The 22,153-nt window shown below is 46.9% G+C and overlaps 1 protein-coding gene across 1 annotated transcript in view; it reads right to left on the reverse strand.

The window, feature by feature from the left end:
* Window positions 1-22,153, reverse strand: part of AARS1 (alanyl-tRNA synthetase 1) — a 336,551-nt gene that overhangs the window by 29,612 nt on the left and 284,786 nt on the right. The window contains exon 20 of the mRNA XM_086945275.1: window positions 1,665-1,778. Within this exon, the coding sequence (XP_086801401.1) occupies window positions 1,665-1,778 (114 nt within the window). The remainder of the gene's footprint in view (window positions 1-1,664; window positions 1,779-22,153) is intronic.

Below are 22,153 nucleotides of genomic sequence, written 5' to 3' on the forward strand. Positions count from 1 at the left end.
AGGGGATTGATTCAGGGACTGGCCTGCAGGAAGGCCTTCTGCACCAGATTGTGCTTGTGGTCATACCCCCTAACACACAGTAGTTTGCAAGTTTTTTTCTTAACAATTGTGCAAATCCATCAAATGGCGCCAAAGTTATTTGCAAACCAAATGTTTTTAACTTCAGTCTTTAATTTTGACCCATCGGATCTGGATGAAACCTGGGATTCCTGCACTTGTTTCAGATTTATAGCAGTCTGAACATATTCATGCAAATTCATTAAACTGCACCTAAGTTATTACTGCATGCATATGTTTTTCACTCATGCGCTCTTAACCCAGCCCCCCTCCTTGTTGACATGGATACAACTATACATCTCAAAAGAAACCTTTAAAACGTGCTAAATGACCGCCCAAGTATTTAGGAAATTAATCATTTTTTTGAATCCTTCCTTCCTCCCACTTAACTGTCACAAGCTGTCCTCAAATCCCAAGCTGTCCTTGACGGAGCAGCTTGAATGTAAAAATACAAAGAATAAGCTAAAAAAATCTACATTTGTGCAAATATGTCAACAGTGATGAGATCTCTAAAATGTACGTCTTCAAAGCCCGTCTGCCATCTTTGAAAGACAAATCTTTAAACAAGAATTTGCAATGCAATAGGTCTCGCATTTGCGAGAGTTTGAGCTATTGGCATTGTAAATGACAATGCTTTTTATGTATGCATTTGAAAACCTGCCAGCTGTGCGTAAACAAGCACTTTGTACTTATAGTCCTTGCTTATGAGAAGCAAAGCTGGCAGTCTTAATTACAGCCGGGGGGGGCTCTGTGTGTGTGCGCTTGTGTGTGCGTGCACGTGCGCTTGTGTGTCTCTGTGTGTGCACTCGTGTGTGTTCGCGCGCGTGTGTGTGTGCAAAGCGGAGGGGTGTGGCTGTGTGTGTTGGAGGCTTTCAAGGGAGATAGGAGATGGTGAACGCGTGCGCGACCTGATCCGATTACGGCATGCTGGGCTTGCCCATCTCCTGTCTGCTTGAAAGCAGACTCGCAGACTATAAGTCTCGCTGCAACATCGCTTCGCGATGCGCCACAGGTGTGAGACCTAAAACGACTTTACTTGTGTACCAAATCCAATAGACTCGTTTTCCGAGTAGTTGTCTGCTTACATGCCAACTCTGGTCCGAGGTTTTTGCTACAATCAAGGGGTTTAAGGTTTTTTGGTCTCCACACTGTCTGCATGAAACCGGACATGTTGAATCTTAGTTTTGCCAGAGCTGTTCAAAGTTTTGTGTAGATTTGTCAAACAGTGGCAAATATGTTGGCAATCCATTACACAATTTTTTCACAAATTTTAGACAGACCTCGGGTAAAACTTGCTTCTTCTCAGCTCATCCCCGGCATCCACATGTTAACAATGTGTGCAAAATATGTACTGATTTAGTAGAAGTGTAATTCCCGTCACTTGCGGCTTTCCGCTTTAGTTTGTACCATTGTGTTTTAGCTGCATGGTGAATCTCTGTCCCTTAGTACCTTTCATAACTAGAGAGCGATAGCCGACAGGAAAAGAAGGGAGTTTATGATGCAGGTACACAGCGATTTAGCAGCTATGGTTACACTGGAAGATGGCCGAGGACTCTGCATTGGAAAACCCAAGGCACATAGAGTACATGATCAGCAGAGAACTTTACCTGTGGTACTTGGCATAAGCATGTGATCTTTCCAGCGTCCATGTCGACACTGAAGAGCATTGCAGCAGTCTGGGGAGACTGAGTCTTCAACAGCTTTAGGGACTCGTTTAGAGCCTGTTGGAAAAAAGAACATTCCATTCATGATTGCACACATCTAAAACACATCAGACTTGGAGTGAGCCTCATTTTATTTCACTAGAGGAATAATAGGATGGATTTTCATCTTTTATTTAATTATCCATTCTTCTATTAATGGAAAGGCAGACCACCAGATGTTTATGAAGTGACCAAAGATTCCCACTGTGTGACATTTTCTGTGGGTTCCTAAAGCAGTTAGTGTTCACAAGGTAGTAGGAGTGATTGCTAAAGCAACATTCATTTGTGAAGCTTGCTAGGCTGTAGATTCATATGCTTTGCATTTCCCTGCTATCCAGTGTTAGATTTAGAATATCTAATAAAAAGAGACAGGGACCCGACACCAAAGGGATAGGGTACCAGAACTGACTGTATGTCAAAAGAAAATTCCCTTTGGGTTATTCAATATAAAGACAACAATTCTTACATACAACTAGACAAATATCATTCAATCATAGAGATCTACCAGTTGGAGCAATGCAATATACAACAAAAAAATTCTGTAAAAACAAATAGATTCGGTATGCACAGTTTATTCATATATAAAAACAAGTTAAAACAAACCGATATTAAAATTAAATTAAAATTTGGGAACACAGACAATATAAAGAAGGAACAATTCATATACAAAATTTCAACCTAGACAGTTCCTAAGACTAATAAGGGAGGTACAAAATAAAGGTAAAGATTCCGCAACAGTCAGAATAATCCTTGCTCAATCTATATTGCACTTCTCCCTTTGATTCAACGCGTTTCAACGGACATTTAAAAAACAGCCGCCTTCCTCAGGAATATATTAGCTGTCTTCCCAAATTAACTTCTTATTCAGAGGGCCGTCCTTTCATAAATAATAAGCCACAATTAAGTAGATAGAGGGGTATCTTTGTATCCATTGTTAATCAGCAATATGGATTCAATAATGGTTCCGGTATTTATCAGATATTTAGCGATTAAAACAGGACTTTTTTAAAAACAAAGATGTTTGTGCACGCGGTACGTTAATTGCCACCATTCAATCCTTGTTTACACAGTTTAAAGTTGTATGCTAAGGAATTCAATGCATGGGTGCTTCATCCACTTTCCAAAATATATATTGCTTGTAGCTTCAGCTTCTTTAGTGAAACAGCGTGAAGCGTCCCGCGTGCCGTCCCGATTGAAGACGAATTTTGGGTTGGTGCGTAGGACAACCCAGTCCCTATGAATTGTGGAAGGGTTCTTCCAAGGTTAATGCCTGAAGCTTACCAACATGCCTGAAAGATGCAATGGCAACTAAAAATGGCACCTTCAAGAGAGAAATAGAAGGGGGCATGAGTGAAAGGGCTCAAATGGAGGGCCGTGAGTCGTGTGAGTACAATGTTAAGATTTGAAGAGGACGCTGTTGAAACATGTGGTGGAATCACTCTTTTGAGACCTTCCATGATGGCCTTAATTACTGGTATTTTGAGATGTGTTGCCAATTTTGAAGATAGGCAGCTACTGCAGCTAGATCTAACCAGATGGAGGAGAAGGCCAGGCCATACATTTTTAAGAGACGCAAATAACAGACAATGTTTTGTACTGTAGCTTGAAAACGGTCTATTTGTTTGAAATAGCAGTAGCAGACAAACCTTTTCCATCTGGCCACGTAGCTTGCACAAGTGGTAGGTCTGCAGCCTTCTTTGAGAATGTTTATGCACTCAGGGGGAAGATTAAGTTATGCAAATTCTATGACCTCAGGAGCCAGATCGGCAGGTTAAAAGACCTGGGATCTGGGTGCCTAATTTGTTCATAGTCCTGCATGAGAAGGTCTGGCCTGTGGTGGGGTGATATGGGGGCATATGAGACTACAGAAAGGTGAAGCAGAGTTGTGAATCAGGGCTGTTGAGACCATGTGGGAGCTACCAGGATGAGAAAGACGTTTGCCGAAGCCTCCGAACCATAAATTGAAGTGGGAGAGGAGGAAAAGCGTAGGCAAATATCCATAGAGCACTGCCACTGGACTGTGGGTGTGGGAACCTGGAGGCAAAGTTTGGGCACTTACCGTTGTCCATGGTTGCAAACAGATCTATATGAGGAAACGCCGATTTGCAAAACCAACTAAAGACTATGTGCAGGTGAAGTTCTCTTTCTGCCGCATCCTGCGGAGGTCGGCAAAGGGGTTGTCCATCACTTGAAGGTACTTCGCCAACATGTGAATGTTGTGACGGAAAGTCCAACTTCAAATGGCTTGAGATAGCTGAGTCAGTTGTGAAAAACATGTCCCCCTCACGTTTCTGAAGTTAGTACATGGCTGTCATATTGTCTGTCTGGACAAGGACAACTTTTCCTGTTAGGTGAGACAGGAAGGCTTTCAACCCTAAGTGAACTAGAAGCTCTAAGCAATTGATGAGGAGACCCAGGTATTTGGTCACCCACAGACCTTTCACGGTTAAATTCATTTAGTGTGCACCCCTCCTTGTGATTGATGAGTCTGTTGTAAGAATGGTCTGCGGAACAGAGTCTAGGAAAGGCCGCCCCACAAGAGGTCGTTGGTGTTCCACCACTGCAGAGAATGATTAATGCATCGGCAAATCAACACCAGGTCGTCCAAATGACACTGTCTGCTGCACTAGACATTCCTGCAACGGACACGTGCAGCCTTGCATGAGGTAATCTAGTTATGCACAAGACCATCACGCCTAAAAACACATGACTGTCTTAATTGTGAGCTGTTGATTTGGTTTGAACAAGGGAATCCGTGCTTGAAAAGATTGTATCCTTGCAGAACTGGGATAAGCTAACCCTATTCCTGTGTTGAGAATAGTGCCTGGGTAAACCTGGATCTGTAGCGGTTGGAGGTGGGATTTGGTGGTGAACTCTAAGCGATAAAGCAGATCTATTGTAATTTGCATTTGGTTGTGGCAGCTTTGATGAGCCAATCATTCAGATAAGGAAAGACACAGATGCCCTATCTGTGTAGGTGAACAGCTACCACTGCAAGGCACTTGGTGAATAACGGAGGTACAGTAGCGACCCCAAAGGGGAGGACTTTGATCTTATAGTGCCTTCTGCATACCACAAACATGAGATTTTTTTTTTCTTTTTTTTTTTTGTCCTCATTTGCCTTGCCCCTTACTTAGGAGATACCAGCCACCTTGCGTGTCCCTGACCAAGTGAGGGAGCAAAGATATTCTTGCCCGTCTCTGCTGAAGTATTTTACTGGTGGCAGAGAGGTCCCAAGAGGAAGAGGGGTTTTAAAATCTTGGGCTGACTCCATCTAGGTATGTTTCAACCTGTGGCACCAAAAACCGTAACAAGGCCAGACCTGGTCCAAGGAGTGTTGATCGCATAATCATAGGACCCGGGGGAACACCCCCCCCCCCCCAAAAAAACCCGGAACACTATCTCCATTGTGTCAGCAGATCCCAAACGGCCAAGTTACGATTATTGCAAGCTCTAGCCATGTCCACCTTTGATGTTTCATATAGAGACGTGAGCCAGTCCGAATATGATGGAGCAGTTTTCTCAACCCACCGTATACAAATCTGCCTTCTAGCCAGCAAAATGGCATAGAACAAAAAAGATCTAGCCTTGCCAGAAATGCTGTCCTCCAAGCCGAAGATAAGTGGCAGTGAAATTACTATTGATGTGTTCAGGATGGAGTTCAGGGTAGACAACACTTCCTCCCAGAACCGGCCGATGTCGGGGCAGTCCATAAACATATGAATGTCTGATGCTTCTAATAGATTGCATGTATTACATTTCTTGTCTGGGAGAAATTTGGAAAGTCTCAACGGTGTTATGTATGCCCGATGGACTGTGAAAAGGTGGTTGCGTCTCAGCCATGATGGCTTCACCACTTTTAAGAGGAGCGCAAAAGATCTTAACCATACCTCCTCACACTGAAAGCCAGTCGCCTCTACCCACAGTTCATCTGGGAGGGTAAAATCCCCATCAGTTTCCTCTTGCAGCTGCCAATACCAGAAGGCCACCTCCTTGCCTCCCCTAGGTCTTTCCAATAGCAGCTGCTCCAGGTAGCTTAATTTCCCGAAGTGTAAGTCTTTACGCCCCTAGGCCCTCCCCCAGCTTTCCAGCTGGATGAATTTAAATCTAGAAAGCGCTGGACCTATACGGTCATGTAATTCATCCCAAGGTAGTACCGATCCTTCTACCATTAGATCTCCCCATCTAGTAATCCCAGCCTCTTCTAGTGGAGAGGATAAGCTGTCCCTTAGGCACTGAGGTAGACCCGGAGAGTCCCATATGGGAGCAAAATTAGAGTAGTGGGACAGCCCCAATCTTTTTCTAATGGCTAACTAAACCTTAGCCCATGACTAACATTTTTAGCCTTATTTTCTTAAAGAATTTCTGGCTCCCAAACTTAAATAGAAATCCATCAGCTGGTAGATTTGCTCCGGTTAACATGGCCTTATACATTATCCCCCCCGGAAGATTAGATGGTGTTTTTAAGAGCATCCTGGAGTAGGATAACTGAAAGGCCCATGCGTAATATACCAAGTCCGGTAGGGCGAGACCTCCTTCTCCCTTCTCCTCCTCAACTTCTTCCATGCAATTCTAGTGGATTTATAATTCCAGATAAAGGAATTAATCTCTTGCTGACATTTGTCAATCATCTTAACCCCTACCACGCGGATGACGAGCTGGGCTCCTCATGGCGTAGCCTCCTCGCACGCTGATGACGAGCCCAGCTCGTCACGTAAAGTGCGGTTTTGAAAAACTCAGCACAGGAGCGGAATTGCGCTAGCGCGCATGCGGTTAACAGCAAACCCCAAAGGGATGGCACCAAAAATGAATATAAACTTAGGAAGAATAGACCTTTTTATTAGGTTCACCCTACCCATTATAGAGAGTGGCAGGTGAGTCCAAGATTTCAAAAGGCCCTTACATTCCCTGGAGACTCGGTCTAGGTTAGTTTGGGCAATGGTACCGATTTCTTGGGTGATTCGGATTCCGAGATAGCGCATAGAGGTGGTGATGTTTATGCATAACCGTGGATCTGGAAGATTCCACACCATAACCTCGGTCTTGCTTGAGTTAATACTGTAGCCCGAGATATTACCGAACTCTTCTGCCCTTTGGATCACAGCAGGAAAGGACAACACAGGATCGGAGGTAAAGATTAAAATATCATCAGCATATAATGCTGTCCGCCTTTCCCACTCCTTAAATTTAAATGATGGAATATTTTCGTACCCGCAAAACCTGGGCAAACGGCTCAATATATCAATTGAAAAGGAGGGGAGAGAGCGGACAGCCCTGCCTCGTACCTCTAGTAATCTTAAAGGGTTCTGTTAAGACCCCGTTGATCAGCAGCCTAGCCGAAGGGGCCCCATAAAGCAAGGCAATGGTTCTGCAAAAGCCCTTCCCACAGTTAAACTTTTTTAGTACATCGTTTAGATAAGGCCAGTTGACCCTATCAAAGGCCTTTGCCGCGTCAAGGGTGAGGGTGGCCAATGGAAGGGAGAAAGCCGAGGCAATATCTATTGCCCCTACCACGTCATGTGTAAGATCCGAGAGATGGCGCCCTTTAATAAAACCTTTTTGTTCATGATGGATGATGGTGCCTATTACTCTTCCCAATCTTGCTGACAATATGGCGACAAAGATCTTATAGTCGCTGTTCAGCAACGATATTGGCCTGTAAGACCCACAGTCTGATACATCCTTCCCTGGTTTGGGTATGAGAACAATTGTGGCCTCACCCCACGATTTTGGCGGTAGCATCCCTTCTTTAAGAATGCCGTTAAAAAGGGTCGTCAATACTTGGACGATATCCTCCCCCAAGACTTTGTATATCTCACTAGGAAGACCGTCTAGGCCAGATGCTTTCCCTTTTTTTACGTGCCGTATTGCTTCCCTTACTTCTGCCTCCGTTATTACAGTCTCTGAACTATTGCTCTGTGCTATTGAGAGGGTTGGAAGCATGATCCCTTCCAGCCACGTATCTCTTGCCGTCTGGTCATTAGGTAATTCTTCCCTATAGATTGCCTCGAAGAATTCAAAAAAGGCTTTACCGATCTCCTGATTAGATACCCTTGGCGCCGCCTCCCCCTCCACCTTGATTTCTCTGATGTATTTCAGGGCTTGGTCAGATTTATTTTGCATGCCAGTACTCTACCCGCAGCCTCTCCAAACTCAAAATGGGAGATCTTACATGCTTTCCATCTTTTATTAACTCTCTCGTGTAAAATGTTTTCTAGCTGGAGCTTTAGCTCAGCCAATTTTGACTGCTCCTCTAGAGAACCTAGAGACTGCCCTAGGTTTAATTCAATACCCTTCATTTCCTGTTCCAAACTGGCTATCATGACCTTGTATTTTTTACTCCGATAGGAGGCCCTACTAGTAATACACCCTCTTAAAAAGGCCTTAAAGGCCCCCCAGACCACTGCCGGAGATGAGGATTCAAGATTTATTTTAAAAAATGCAGTTGTTTCTGCGGCCAGGAAGTTAACTTCACCTTCCTCAAGTAGGATTGTCCGATCAAATGACCAAGATGGATGTTCCTTCCTACTGTCGGTTCTAAGTGAAAAAACAAGAGCAGAATGGTCCGACAGATGAGATGGAAGATATTCTATCGCTATTAACGCTATTAAGGTGTCTTTCAAATTGTAGCTGAACAAAGCATAGTCTATTCTGGATATGTGCTTGAAGCGACTATTCCGGAAGGAGATCCCCATTTTATTACCCGCTCTTTCCCTCCATAGGTCCGCCAGGCCGAGCTGAGTCATAATTGCTATAAGAGTTCGCCTAGACCTTGGTGAGCTACAGGCCCTCAAATTTACTGATTTATCCAACTTAGGATTCAGCACGATATTAAAGTTGCCCATCCAAATCACCGGATCCTGAGAGAGTACCAGGTGGTTCATAATGGCGTCCATATGCAACGGATCGTCTGAGTTAGGGCCATAATATCCCACCAAGGTGCAGCATCGACCCACCAACTGTACTCTCAATATCAGCCATATCCCTGTGTGGTCTTCTACGAGATCCAAAATTTTGGCTTTAGCAGCTTTTAAAAAAATAAATAGAACCCCCCTAATATTACCGTTATGATCGGTAGAGCAGAATTTATCAACCCATCTCTGTTTTTTAAGTATCTCCACGGCCTCTGTTTTAAGAAGGTGTGATTCCTGGATGGCAATGATCTGCGCGGGGGAGTCCCTCAGATACTGCATTATACGTTCCCGCCTACTTCTCATTCGCAGACCGTTGACATTCCAGGACATATAGTGGAGAACTGTCATGGTGCCACCTCTATCCCCCTCCCATCAACCTTTCCCAACAGCACCTGCGGGGATCCTAAGATTAACCATTTACACTTCTGATGTTGGACAAGTGTCAGAAATAAACATCCTATAGAACAAGAGGCAGACTTATGAGGATTTTTTGCTCCCCCCCCACCCCCCCTTGGAAAACCCTCCCCTACTTACTCTGGCCTGATGGATAGCCAGATTTACACCTCCAACAGCCCGGCCTTACCTCCACCCTGCTAGTATAATCTGTCGACAAACCGCGACCCCAAACCAGTATGGAAATTAAGAGGGAACTTGTTTAGTGATGGGAAAGGCCAGGAGACCCCTTATGTGGTGTAGAGTGTATGTTATTATTAACTCTCCTCTTTTCCTCCAACCTTTTGGTCACCCCTTTGTATATACACAAATATATATATATATATATATATATATATATATATATATATATATATATATATATATATATATATTATATATATATATATATTATATATATATACACACATTTATAGGTTATAAATTAAATTATGTTTCCCCTACACCCCCTCTTGTGCCGAAAGAATTTTTTTCTCTCTTCTAAATGCAGGTATATTTATCGTATGCTATATGTATATATATATTTTTTTTATTTTTGTAAAGAAGTCTTATTTCTTTTTTTTTTCCCTTCCATATTGTACCCATTTTTTGGTTCAGGCCTAAAGTTCTGTGACTAGACTAATATAGACCAACCGTAGTTTGGATTGACAAATAATAGTTAATAATTAGTCTAGAATAGAAACTGTATAGGTCCACATAACCCTCTATCTTTTACTCAGAGCCATAAACATGAGATATTGGCAATGTACTGGGTGTATTGGAATGTGGAAATAAGCGTCCTTTACATATAGCGCAGCCATACAGTTGCCTTGCTGGAGAAGAGGAACAACATACTGAAGGGATACCATGTGAAGGTGTTCTGAAGGGATGTATTCATTTAGGGGTCTGAGTTCTAAAATGGGCTACGGGGACCGGTCCTTTTTGGTTATGAGGAAGTGTAGCAAGTTTACTCCTGTACCCTGGTGATGGTTGGGGACAGGTTGTATTGCCCCTTGGAGTAGGAGGGCTTTGACCTGGTCTTTGAGTAGTATTTGGTGTACCGCTAATAGTCTGTGTATGCGAGGTGGCATGGTGGGAGGTATGGCTGAGAGCTCCGGACCATAAACATGTTGGATAGTAACCAACACCCACTGGTCTGAGGTGACGGTTCGCCATAAGGGTGAGACATTTTTTAGTCATCCACAGACAGGTTTTATATAGTCAGGGGAGAAGAGGAAAGTCAGGGTTTGGTGATGGGTGCAGCTCCCTTTGGGGAATAATCAATAGTTTCCTACCTGTTGGTGTAGTTTTGCAGCTTGAAGATCTTTCTGGATTCACTATGCTGTGCATTATTCCGCGGTCTAGTGGTTGGGTCCGGAATCGTAGTCTTTTTTTTTTTTTCCTGTAGCCCAGGTGGGTGTCGACGTCCCACCTTTTGTTGTCCTTCCTGTGACATCGGCACGCTTCCTGCGGAAGCTCCCTCCCTTGGGAGCCATCTTCGGATTCTTTTTTCTCGGTTTGTGTCCGAATCTATGGCAGTGTTCAAGTAAGTGATTCACCGCTTTAACCTCCAAGGTGTCCGTTTCAGTCTTGTCTTTGTTTTTACCACCTTTCTCTCCAGCCTCATCTTTCTGGCGGAGGCGGTGGGTTCGCTAGTGAATCCAGAAAGATCTTCAAGCTGCAAAACTACACCGACAGGTAAGAAACTATTCGTTTTGCAGCGTTAATCTTTCTGGATTCAATATGCTGTGCATAGACTTTGTAGCGGTTTGTTATATTTGTGGCGGCTGGGTGGAAGACGAGCGTTGGTTGCTGAATATGTGTTGAAGCACTTTCTGCCCCACTTGTGCTTCCTTGTTCATTTGTATGTCCACACAGTAGTGCTTCGTGAACGTGTGCACTGAAGCCCATGTTGCCGCCAGGCATATGTCCTGAATGGGTGTGTGTGACGGAGTCGGGGGTTCGGAAGGCACCTCGGAGGCTGGTGCCTGCCCTGGGAGAGTTTCATCATGTGACCCCCCTACTGTCATTTCAGCCTTCCCAGTCGCAGTTCTCGATCGGACCGGCCGAATGGTACAGCTGTGACGAGGAAGATGACCTGGACTGGCCCTTTAACTGGAAGCGACCAGAGACGGAGGCGGGGCCGAACCCGGATGTAAATACGCCAGTGAAGGAGAGTCCGGTGTGCTTGTTCACCGGCGTGGGAATCGGAGAGGAGGACGCTGTATCTGGAGGAGAGTGGTGGAGAGACGTGAGAGGAGACGTGAAGGCGGAGGAAAGACCCGAAGTAACATCGATCGAGGCAGAGGAGGAACTGCGTGACCAGGCGACGGCGCGGGAGCCAGGAGACCATCGGCACCACGAGTCGCCCAGCCACACGCGACCTGGAGGCGTGTGGCTTTCAGAGGTACGTGACCGTATCTCGGGTTGGGTGAGGAGGCGGGGAAGTCCGCGTGTATAGTATTCCCTACCTTGTCTCTTCTTCCCAGGAACCCTTCCAGCACCTACCCCACTTCCCTGTGCACCGACATTGTATTAGTTTCACTTTGGGATTCCACACACCTTTCCCCTCACTACAGTGTATAGTCACCGGTACTGAGATATCCTCTCTTGTCCCTTCCTCCGAGGCGTCTGCGGAGTAACCACAGAGACCGATCTGGTTGAACCGAGACGGAGCCCCCTCCGGAAAAAGACAGAGACCCAGAGACGAAAACAGAGACCTGAGAGGAGCCGATCCCCCAGGAGATTACACCCGAGGAAAAAGTGTACTGACATTCTCTATCATCAAATAAAACCCTCACTTACAAAAACCAGATTGTTGCCCATTTCTGCGCAGCCCGCTACAGTGGTGGAGAATGCGGGCACCCATGCCATCGGTGTAACCGAGATGGATCTGGTGGTTCAGCAACTGGTGAAAGGACAGGAGCGACTGGAATGGGCAATAGACCAACAACTACGCACCGCCAAGGCCGATAGAGAAGTGATGAAGGCGGCATTGACGGCCAGGCAAGCCGAACCAACCCAGAAAAGCTGGCCAGTGAAGGGAGGAGGCAACCAGCACATCAGCGGGGTATCCCTACAAAAGTATCAGCCCGGAGAAGACCCGGACGCCTTTCTTTTAAACTTTGAGAGGGCGGCCCGCGCCTGTGGCTGGCCCGTTGTTAAATGGCCATTTTTTCTTGCTCCTTTGTTGGTAGGAGAGGCCCAGGCGGCTTATCAAGTCGCCAACCACACGGGGAACACCCCTTATGACGACATTAAAAAGATTATATTAGATCATTTAGGGCTCGACCCTGAAGCATACCGGATCCGGTTCCGGAAGGGGAGTTCCGGGCGAAACTCCTAAGACTTTGTTTGTACGGCTCAAGATGGCTGCTGATAAGTGGCTAACCCCGGCAGTAAGTAGCAAGGAGGAAATCATGGACCGAGTATACCTTGAGCATTTTCTCGAGGCCCTCCCCTTTACCACCCAAAAGTGGTTGCGCCAACACCCCCATCTGAACACAGCCCAGGCCGTAGAGATGGCCAATCACCTTTGCCCGGGCACAACCACGGCTACTCCCATTTGAACCTGACAAAACCTTCAAACCAGGATCCCGGCTTGAAAAGAAACCGGTGAAAGCCCCTGAGCCGGTTAGACCTAAAACATGGAGAAACGAGCCGACCTCGACTGGAGGACCCCAATGCTTTGAATGCGGCAATTGGGGCCATATCGCACGGCTTTGTCCCAGGAGAAAACAAGTAGACAAGCCTATGGAGGTGGGATACCTCCCCCGAACTGTGTTGTACTCTGCAGAAATGGGGCACGCATTTAGAGTGAGTGTGAGAATAAAGGAACCCAGATAAAAGCACTATTAGATTCCGGTTGCCGTCAATCTGTGGTCCAGGCCCAGCATGTACAAAAACACCAGCTGGTACCTCAGGAACGGGTTTATATACGTTGTGTGCATGGGGACGTCAGGGCTTACCCAGTAGCCCATCTTCCCCTAGTTCCCGATCAGGGTGGCCCGCAGGACATCAGAGTAGGAGTATTGCCCTCCCTACCCGAGGACCTTATAATAGGCACAGACAATCCCTCGTTTCTCACAATGTTTAAAAAAAGCCTGGGGGAGGTGCAAAGGCCAGTCAGTGCAGATCGAGGCTACAAAACCCCTCATCCAGCTTTGGTGTCAGCTGAGCCCTGGGTCCTAGACCGCAGTTTTAGATTCGCTCAGGCAAACGACAACACGCTATTCAATGCCTGGGAACAAGCCCATCGATCTTAAGACCTGGACCCCCCCCCAGTACCCCCGGTTTTTCATAAAAGATGACCTCTTGTATAGGCAGGGACAAAGAGAAGACCCGGAGCAGTTGTTGGTGCCTGTCCCGTTTCGAGATCAAGTGTTGTTTTATTCCCACGCACATCTGGTGGCGGGACACACGGGTGCCGAGAAGACCACCCAGTCGATTCTGAGGCACTTCTAATGGCCAGGAGTATACAAAGACACTATGTCGTATTGCCAAAGGTGTGAAATCTGTCAGAAGAAAAATATGACGCGACCTCCTGCAGTACCTCTTCAACCTCTACCAATCATTGGGGTGCCATTTGAGAGGGTCGGCATGGACCTGATAGGCCCCCTTCCAAAGACACGGAAAAACAATCAATATGTACTAGTGATAGTCGATTACGCGACCAGGTTCACTGAAGCCTTTCCCTTGTCTACAACCACTACTAAACAAATAGCGGACCGAATGTTGGAGCTGTTTTCCCGGGTGGGATTTCCGAAGGAAATACTCACAGACCAAGGTACCCCGTTTATGTCTCGCTTAATGAAAGAGGTCTGTCATCTGCTGAAAATCCAACAGATCAGAACATCGGTGTACCATCCCCAAACCGATGGGTTGGTGGAACGATATACCCGGACCTTGAAGACAACCCTACGCAAGATGTTAGAAATCAGCGGGACCGAATGGGATAGGAAACTGCCATTGGCCCTATATGTGTTAAGGAGCCAGAAACAAAGCAGTCTAGGAGTATCCCCGTTTGAGTTGTTATACGGCAGACACCCTCGTTCCTTATTGGACATGACTAAGGAAGCTTGGGTTAACGAGGTACCCGAAGAAACCCTGCAGACCCTGGAGTACGCCAGGGAACTACGGTCCAAGTTGGGGAAACTCAGAGACCTGGCATACACTAATTTGGAGAAGAGCCAAAAGAAACAAAAAGTATTCTACGATAAAGGGAAAAAGTGGAGACGGTTGGCAAAAGATGATTGGGCCTTGGTCCTGTTACCATCATCCACCGAGAAGTTCAAGGCAGAATGGGGAGGACCATACCGAGTGGTTGGTATAATAGGGAATACCAGCTATAAGTTGCAGATGACCCCCAGGAAAGCGCAAGTATACCACATCAATATGCTGAAAAAGTGGATAGGACCTCCCCCGAAAGAGACCAACCTAGCAGCGATATCCCCAGAACCACCCCAGCGTACTCTCAACCAATTAGTTGTTAATGAAGAGCTGAGGGAAGAAGAAAAACAGTCTCTACAGAAGGTACTACGGCAACATGCTACGGTGTTCTCAGATAAACCCGGACGGACCAATTTGGCAGAACATCAGATAAACACCCCTCCCGGAAAAGTCATAAAAATCAGACCCTACCGGATACCAGAAGCGTGTAGACGAGACATCAGACAGGAAGTCAAGGACATGCTCGAGCTCGGGGTGATCCGCCCCTCCACGAGTAATTGGTCTAGCCCTATAGTGATGATCCCAAAACCCGACGGAACGCGGAGGTTCTGTATGGACTTCCGGACCCTTAACGAGATATCATCTTTTGACGGATTCCCCATCCCGCGCATCGACGAGCTGATAGAGAAGCTGGGAGACGCCAAGTACATTTCCACCATAGACTTGACTAAGGGGTACTGGCAGGTACCCCTTAGGGAAGAAGACCGCCCGAAAACAGCCTGCTCTACAGACATGGGACACTACAAGTTTACCGTCTTACCGTTTGGGTTACACGGCGCCCCTGCCACTTTCCAGAGACTTATGAATCAGGTATTGAAGAACATCAGTTCATTCACTTCAGCGTACCTCGACGACATTGTCGTTTTCAGCCCCGACTGGAAAACACACCTGCTACACCTACATCAACTTTTCAGAACCTTAGAAGATGCTGGTCTGAGAATCAATGCCAAAAAGTCAAGAATAGCCTATCAGAAAGTGAAGTATCTGTGGTATGTCTTGGGGCACGGACTGATAGAGCCCCAAATCGAGAAAGTGCGGGCGATAGCCGACACCCCGTTTCCTAGCAGCAAGAAAGAGATGAGAGCCATTTTAGGCCTCATCGGATATTACAGGAGGTTCATTCCTCGGTTTGCACAACTGGCCGCACCTCTCACTAATACCCTGAGGTTACAGGTTAAACCAGCGTTTCTAACATCCCCTACATCGGATATGTTGGAGGCGTTCCATGAACTGAAAAGACAGATCACCCCAACCCCAATACTGTCCTCTCCCGACTTCTCAAGGCCGTTTTCTTTACACACCGACGCCTCTGAGTATGGGGTGGGGGCGGTGTTGTCTCAGGTAGGGGATGACGGGAAGGACCACCCCATCCTGTTCGTCAGCAGGAAGCGGTTTCCCCGAGAATTAAAGTATCCAACGGTGGAGAAGGAGTGTTTGGCGGTGAAAGGGGCGGTGGAAAAGTTAGCCTACTATCTAGAGGGACACCCTTTTCACCTATACACTGATCATGCCCCGTTATTGTGGATGGCCAGGAACAAGTCTAACAATGCGAGAGTCATGAGGTGGTTTCTGACTCTGCAGCCTTATGTGTTTACCATCCACCACCGTAAGGGGGTGGACAATACGGGGGCGGACTTTCTGTCTAGGCATCCTCTTCCCAATCGGAAGAGTCCAGGGGGGATGGTGTGTGACTGAGTCGGGGGTTCGGAAGGTACCTCGGAGGCTGGTGCATACCCTGGGAGAGTTTCATCATGTGACCCCCCCCCCCTACTGTCATTTCAGCCTTCCCAATCGCAGTTCTCGGTCGGACCGGCCTAATGGTACAGCTGTGACGAGGAAGATGACCTGGACTGGCCCTTTAACTGGAAGCGACCCGAGACGGAGGCGGGGCCGAACCCGGATGTAAATACGCCAGTGAAGGAGAGTCCGGTGTGCTTGTTCACCGGCGTGGGAATCGGAGAGGAGGACGCTGTATCTGGAGGAGAGTGGTGGAGAGACGTGAGAGGAGACGTGAAGGCGGAGGAAAGACCCGAAGTAACATCGATCGAGGCAGAGGAGGAACTGCGTGACCAGGCGACGGCGCGGGAGCCAGGAGACCACGAGTCGCCCAGCCACACGCGACCTGGAGGCGTGTGGCTTTCTGAGGTACGTGACCGTATCTCGGGTTGGGTGAGGAGGCGGGGAAGACCGCGTGTATAGTATTCCCTACCTTGTCCCTTCTTCCCAGGAACCCTTCCAGCACCTACCCCACTTCCCTGTGCACCGACATTGTATTAGTTTCACTTTGGGATTCCTCACACCTTTCCCCTCACTACAGTGTATAGTCACCGGTACTGAGATATCCTCTCTTGTCCCTTCCTCCGAGGCGTCTGCGGAGTAACCACAGAGACCGATCTGGTTGAACCGAGACGGAGCCCCCTCTGGAAAAAGACAGAGACCCCGAGACGAAAACAGAGACCCGAGAGGAGCCGATCCCCCAGGAGATTACACCCGAGGAAAAAGTGTACTGACATTCTCCATCATCAAATAAAACCCTCACTTACAAAAACCAGATTGTTGCCCATTTCTGCGCAGCCCGCTACAGTGTGTTAGCCAGGAAAGCTATCATAGCTCCTTTCTTCCTGGTAGAGTGGGCTCGTGTCCCCTCTGCCAGTTCCTGTCCTGCTTGCTTGTGGCACAACTGTATTGTTTGTGCGATCCATCGTGCAATGGTTCCTTTAGTTACTGGTTTCCCCATGAAACTGTTTGCGAAGGACACAAACAACTGCTTTGTTTTCCTGTGTCCCTTAGTTCTCTCTATGTAGTGTATGACTGCCATTCTGGCCTCTAGAGTGTGCAGTGCTCTTTCTGCGCTTGTGGCTGGTTTCTGGAAGAAACTTGGTATTTGTATTGTCTGATTGATGTGGAACCTTGACAACACCTTTGGCATGAAGTGTGGGTCCGTTCTCATCACCACCCTATCATTATGTATCTGGATGTAGGGTTCTTGCAGCGTTAGCACCTGTAGTTCACTCACCCTGCGTAGCGAGGTGATTGCCACTAAGAATGCCATTTATCGTTAGCATTTGTAGGGAGGCCTTATGAATTGGTTCAAAAGGCTCCTTCATGAGTTCAGTCAGGACCAAATTAAGGTTCCAAGCAGGTGGTGGCACCCTCTTTGGTGGTGCGATCTTTTTTGCTCCTTCCAGGAATCTCTTCACTATCTGTGATGTGAAGAAGCTCTTGCCTGTTTCTCCTCTTGTGTAAGCGACTATCGCTGCCAGGTGTACCCTTAGTGAGGATGAGCTCAGGTTTTCCTCGAGCAGGTGCGTGAGGTACTTAAGCACTGTTGAGTCCTTCTGCATCCTCTTGTGCAGCTTTTCCTTTCTGCACCATAGTGTGAACCTCTTCCACTTTGACACATAGCACTTCCGTGTGCTGGGTCTTCTTGCTTCCCGTAGTACCCTCAGGGTGTTCTCTGGTAATTTCGGATGAGCACACTCTATATCCTCAGGAGCCGTGCTACTAGTTTGAGGCTCTCTGGCTCTGGGTGCAGCACCTCTCCGTCTTGCATAGAGAGTAGGTCTTTCCGTCTCCCGAATCTGTGGGGTGCACTCTGTGCCATCTCCATTATCTGTGAGTATCAGGTCTGCCTGGCCCACTGCGGTGCGACCAGTATCAGAGTCATGTTACTGGTTCTGCACTTGTTGAGTACTTTCTGTATCAGAGGGATCGGCGGACAAGCGTAAGCAAATGTCTTCGACCAGCTTATCCATAGGGCATTCCCCACGGACCCTTCCCCTGGTTACCTGGAAGCAAAGTTTTGGCATTTTGCATTCTGGCGTGTTGCAAACCGGTCTATTGGCGGTGTTCCCCACTTGCCGAACAGCTTCTCTGTTTCCTGTGCATTGAGCTCCCACTCGTGGGATGTAGATGTCTGTCTGCGGAACCAGTCTGCTTCTACATTGTCTTTCCCTGGTAGATGTATGGCTAGCAGGTCTATCTTGAGTGGAATGGCCAATCTCCACATTTCTTGCGCTAATTTTGAAAGCGGGGCTGATTGTGTCCCTCCCTGCTTGTTTTATGTAGAACATCGCTGTTGTGTTGTCTGTCTAGATCAACACCTTCTGGTTGTACAACTTCGTCTGGAAAGCCTTTATTGCGAGGAAGACGGTCTTTAATTCTAGGTAGTTGATGTGTTTTACCGCATCTGCTGGTGTCCACAGACCCCTCACTCTGAGTTTTTCCATGTGAGCGCCCCATCCCTTCTGGGATGAGTCTGTGGTGATGGTCACCGTTGGCGGTGTCAGAAGTTTCCCCCTTCTCATGTTCCCCCATGCTATCTCTTCTTGCACTAAGTGCGTTACAACCGCTAGATCTTCCCAACGACCTGTACATTGGGACCATTGTTCCTGTAGCCATTCTTGGAAAGGTCTCAAGTGCAGCCGTACATTTGGCACTAGATGTATGCATGATGCCATCATGCCCATGACTTTGCTCGCCGTCCTCACTGTCAGAGCTCGCCCCTTCTGATAGAGTCGTGTCTCCTTTAGAAGTGCTAGCGTTCTCTCCTCGCTGGGGAACACCTTGTTCTGTAGGGTGTTAATCTGTGCTCCGAGGATGAGGTTTACTTGTTACTGTTTCATTGAGGATTTTCCCCAGTGGATGGAGAATCCTAGGCCCATCAGTGTGTCTGTCACTCTTTGAGCATGCAGCTTGCACGTCTTATATGAACTTGCTTTTACTAGCCAGTCGTCTAGGTAAGGGTATACGTGTATCCCCTCCCTTCTTAGGTGTGCTGCGACTTCTGCGAGGCACTTTGTGAAGACCCTTGGCGCCGATTTTAGTCCGAACGCCAGGGTTGTGAACTGGTAGTGGTCTTTGTTGATGATAAATCTGAGTAGATGCTTGTGCCCCCTGTTCATTGGGATGTGCAGGTAGGCATCCTTGAGGTCTATGGTGACCTGAAGTCTCCGCCTTGTAATTGAGGCAGTACCTCTTGTAGGGATGTCATTTTGAATTTTTGTGTTCTTATGTACTTGTTTAAGAACCTCAGGTCCAGGATGGGTCTCATTGTCTTGTCTACCTTTGGAACTAGGAAGTAGGTTGAGTACACTCCCCTGTTTCTTTCTTTGTAAGGTAGTGGTTCGATGGCCAGTTTTTGCAGGAGTTCTTTTGCTACCTCTTGAAGTAGTTCTAGCTCTTTCCTTGCTAGCGCCCTTCTTTTTGTTTGGTGGTCTCCTTTCCAACTCTATGCAGTACCCGAACTGTATGATGTGGAGTATCCACTTGTCTGTGGTTATTTTCTTCCACTCCTAAAAGAAACGGTTTATTCTTCCTCCCACCAGTGTCACATGTTCGCAGATGTTTAGCTCGTGTACTCCCTTGTAGTTGTATCCGTGCTACACCCTGGGAGTTTTTGCATGGGTGGGCACTTGTTGCGTGACAAAGTCACTTAGTGGCGGGTTGTTGACCCCCTCTTCTATTATGTCCACGTCCATTCCCTCTCCCGCGAAAGGACTGGCCTCTTTGTTGGTACTGCCAGGGTTGTTTTTGTTGCCCTGCTGTGTCTGGGTGTCTGACTGGTTGGACTGCTGGAAAGCCTGGTGCGATATTCCTGGCTGGTTTCCTCCCCTCCTGTTAGGTCTTCGTGACGGGGTGCCCCTCTTTGTCCCTCTGAATTGCAAGGCCCCCCCATGGATCTTGCAATCTCGTTACCTTTCTTCAGTTGGGTGAGCTTCTCATTCACTGGAGCACCAAACAGTGTCTATCCGTTGAACGGGGTGTTCAGGATGCTGTGTTGCACTTCCCGCTTGAAGCCTGAAATCCTGAGCCAGGCTTGCCTTCTTTCCGTGATGCCCATCATCAGGAGTCTGCTGGACGTGCCCGCCCAGTCCATGGCAGTTTTGAGGCAAGAATTTGCCATGTTTTTCCCCTCTTCCACAAGATGCACAGTCCTTTGCTGGTGTTCTTCAGGAAGGTGTTTGAGTAACTGGCCCAGTTTGTCTAAGATCTGGTACTGGTGCCTGTTGAGCAGTGCGTTAGAATTTGCCATGCGCCAGTGCATTGCGGCATTCCTTTCGATCTTTCTCCCAGTCAGGTCCATCCTTCTGCTTTCCTCCTCTGGGGGTGGCCCTGATGTTGTTGGCACGTTAGCACTCTTCCTTGCCGTAGCTGTAATGATGGAGTCCGCCATGACTGAGCCCTGAATGTAGGGCGGGTCCTTGGAGGAATGTTTGTAATTCTTCTCCGTCCTGGGTGTGATGGCTTTGCAAGTTGCAGGCTCCTTGAAAGCCTCTCTCCCCTGTGCCTTGACGCTGTCGAGCATCGGCAGGTACTAGCTCCTAGTTTGTGTTGGGAGCAGTGTTTCTAGGAAGAAGGATAAGTTACTTACCTGTAATCCTAGTTCTCTTCCAGGGGTATCCTCATCAAAGTCATAAGCACTGAATATTCCCGCCCATGTGCGGGACCCCGGAAACAATATAAAAATATATATGTATAAAACACATATATCTCGCTCCACATATATGTATGTACATATATCATTTTTCTCACATCAATGCAGCCCCAAAACTGAGGCTAAACAATGCAAACACATATACATGAACTGCAATTAGTAAGGAATCAAAAAACACATTAGGTCAAAAAACCCTTGAACTTTGTGTTTTAATGAGTCAAACCACTCATAAATCCTGAAAATTGCTTATAAATAGACATTGTTAGCCCTCAGGCTGCATTGCAAAACAATATCCGAGGCCTTAGTGGTCAACCATTGGGAGTCACTTACACGGACTGCCTCGCTAAAAGACACTGCGGGGTTTTGGAGAGAAGTCAAATCACTCAGGTCCTTTGGTTCAAACATCCAACCTATTAACTGTAACATAAACGGTGAGGTCTGGGTGGAGCATTTCTCCAAAATCTATACTGTAGCAGCCCCTATTATAGATTCTGCATCCTCATTAAATAACGCCAAACAACTGAACTTTCTAATATCTGAGGTGGAGGATGCAATCTTGGAGAGCGCCAGTAATAAAGCCCCTGGCCCTGATGGTCTATCTATTGACCAGATTAAATCGGAAGTTAATTTTTGGGCCCCTTTATTATGCAACCTATTTAACAATCTGTCCGACAGCTCAATCCCTGAATCCTGGTCAAACAGTGTCATCGTACCGATATTTAAGAAAGGTGACAGGTCTGATCCGGCCTGCTACCGTCCGATTTCACTGATCGACAACACACTAAAAGTCCTTGGCAGGGTACTATTTAAGAGGATAAGGGAATGGGCTGAGGATAATAATGTGCTTCATTGCAGCCAATTGGGGTTCAGAAGCCATGTTGGCACGGTTGAGCAGTGTCTCAACTTAAATCTGATCATGGCCAAATATATTATTGTTAAAAAATCCCCTCTTTATTTAGGTTTTATGGATTTGAGTTCCGCTTTTGATTTTGTCAATCGTTCTAGGTTATGGTCACAATTGCTCGATTATGGTTTAGATGATGCATTAGTATATTTTCTTTCATATCTACATAGGGACCTTAAGGCAAGAGTACGCATTAACAATGATGGTGAATTATCTGATGATATTTTTATTAGAAGAGGCGTCCGACAGGGCTGTGTACTCGCCCCTTTGCTTTTCATTTTATATATTAATGGTTTGAGCCCTGCCCTGTGCAAGAATTCCAAGGACGTCCCAATTATTAATGGCTCCCCCATTACCACCCTACTTTATGCGGATGACGCAGTACTAATGGGGCGTACTCCTAATGCTTTGCGTTCATTAATTACAGGGTTTGTTGTTTTTATGTCGGATTTAGGTTTAAATACTAATTTTAAAAAAT

The sequence above is a fragment of the Lissotriton vulgaris genome, chromosome 12 (genome assembly GCF_964263255.1).
Source record: "Lissotriton vulgaris chromosome 12, aLisVul1.2, whole genome shotgun sequence".
Lineage (NCBI taxonomy): Eukaryota > Metazoa > Chordata > Amphibia > Caudata > Salamandridae > Lissotriton > Lissotriton vulgaris.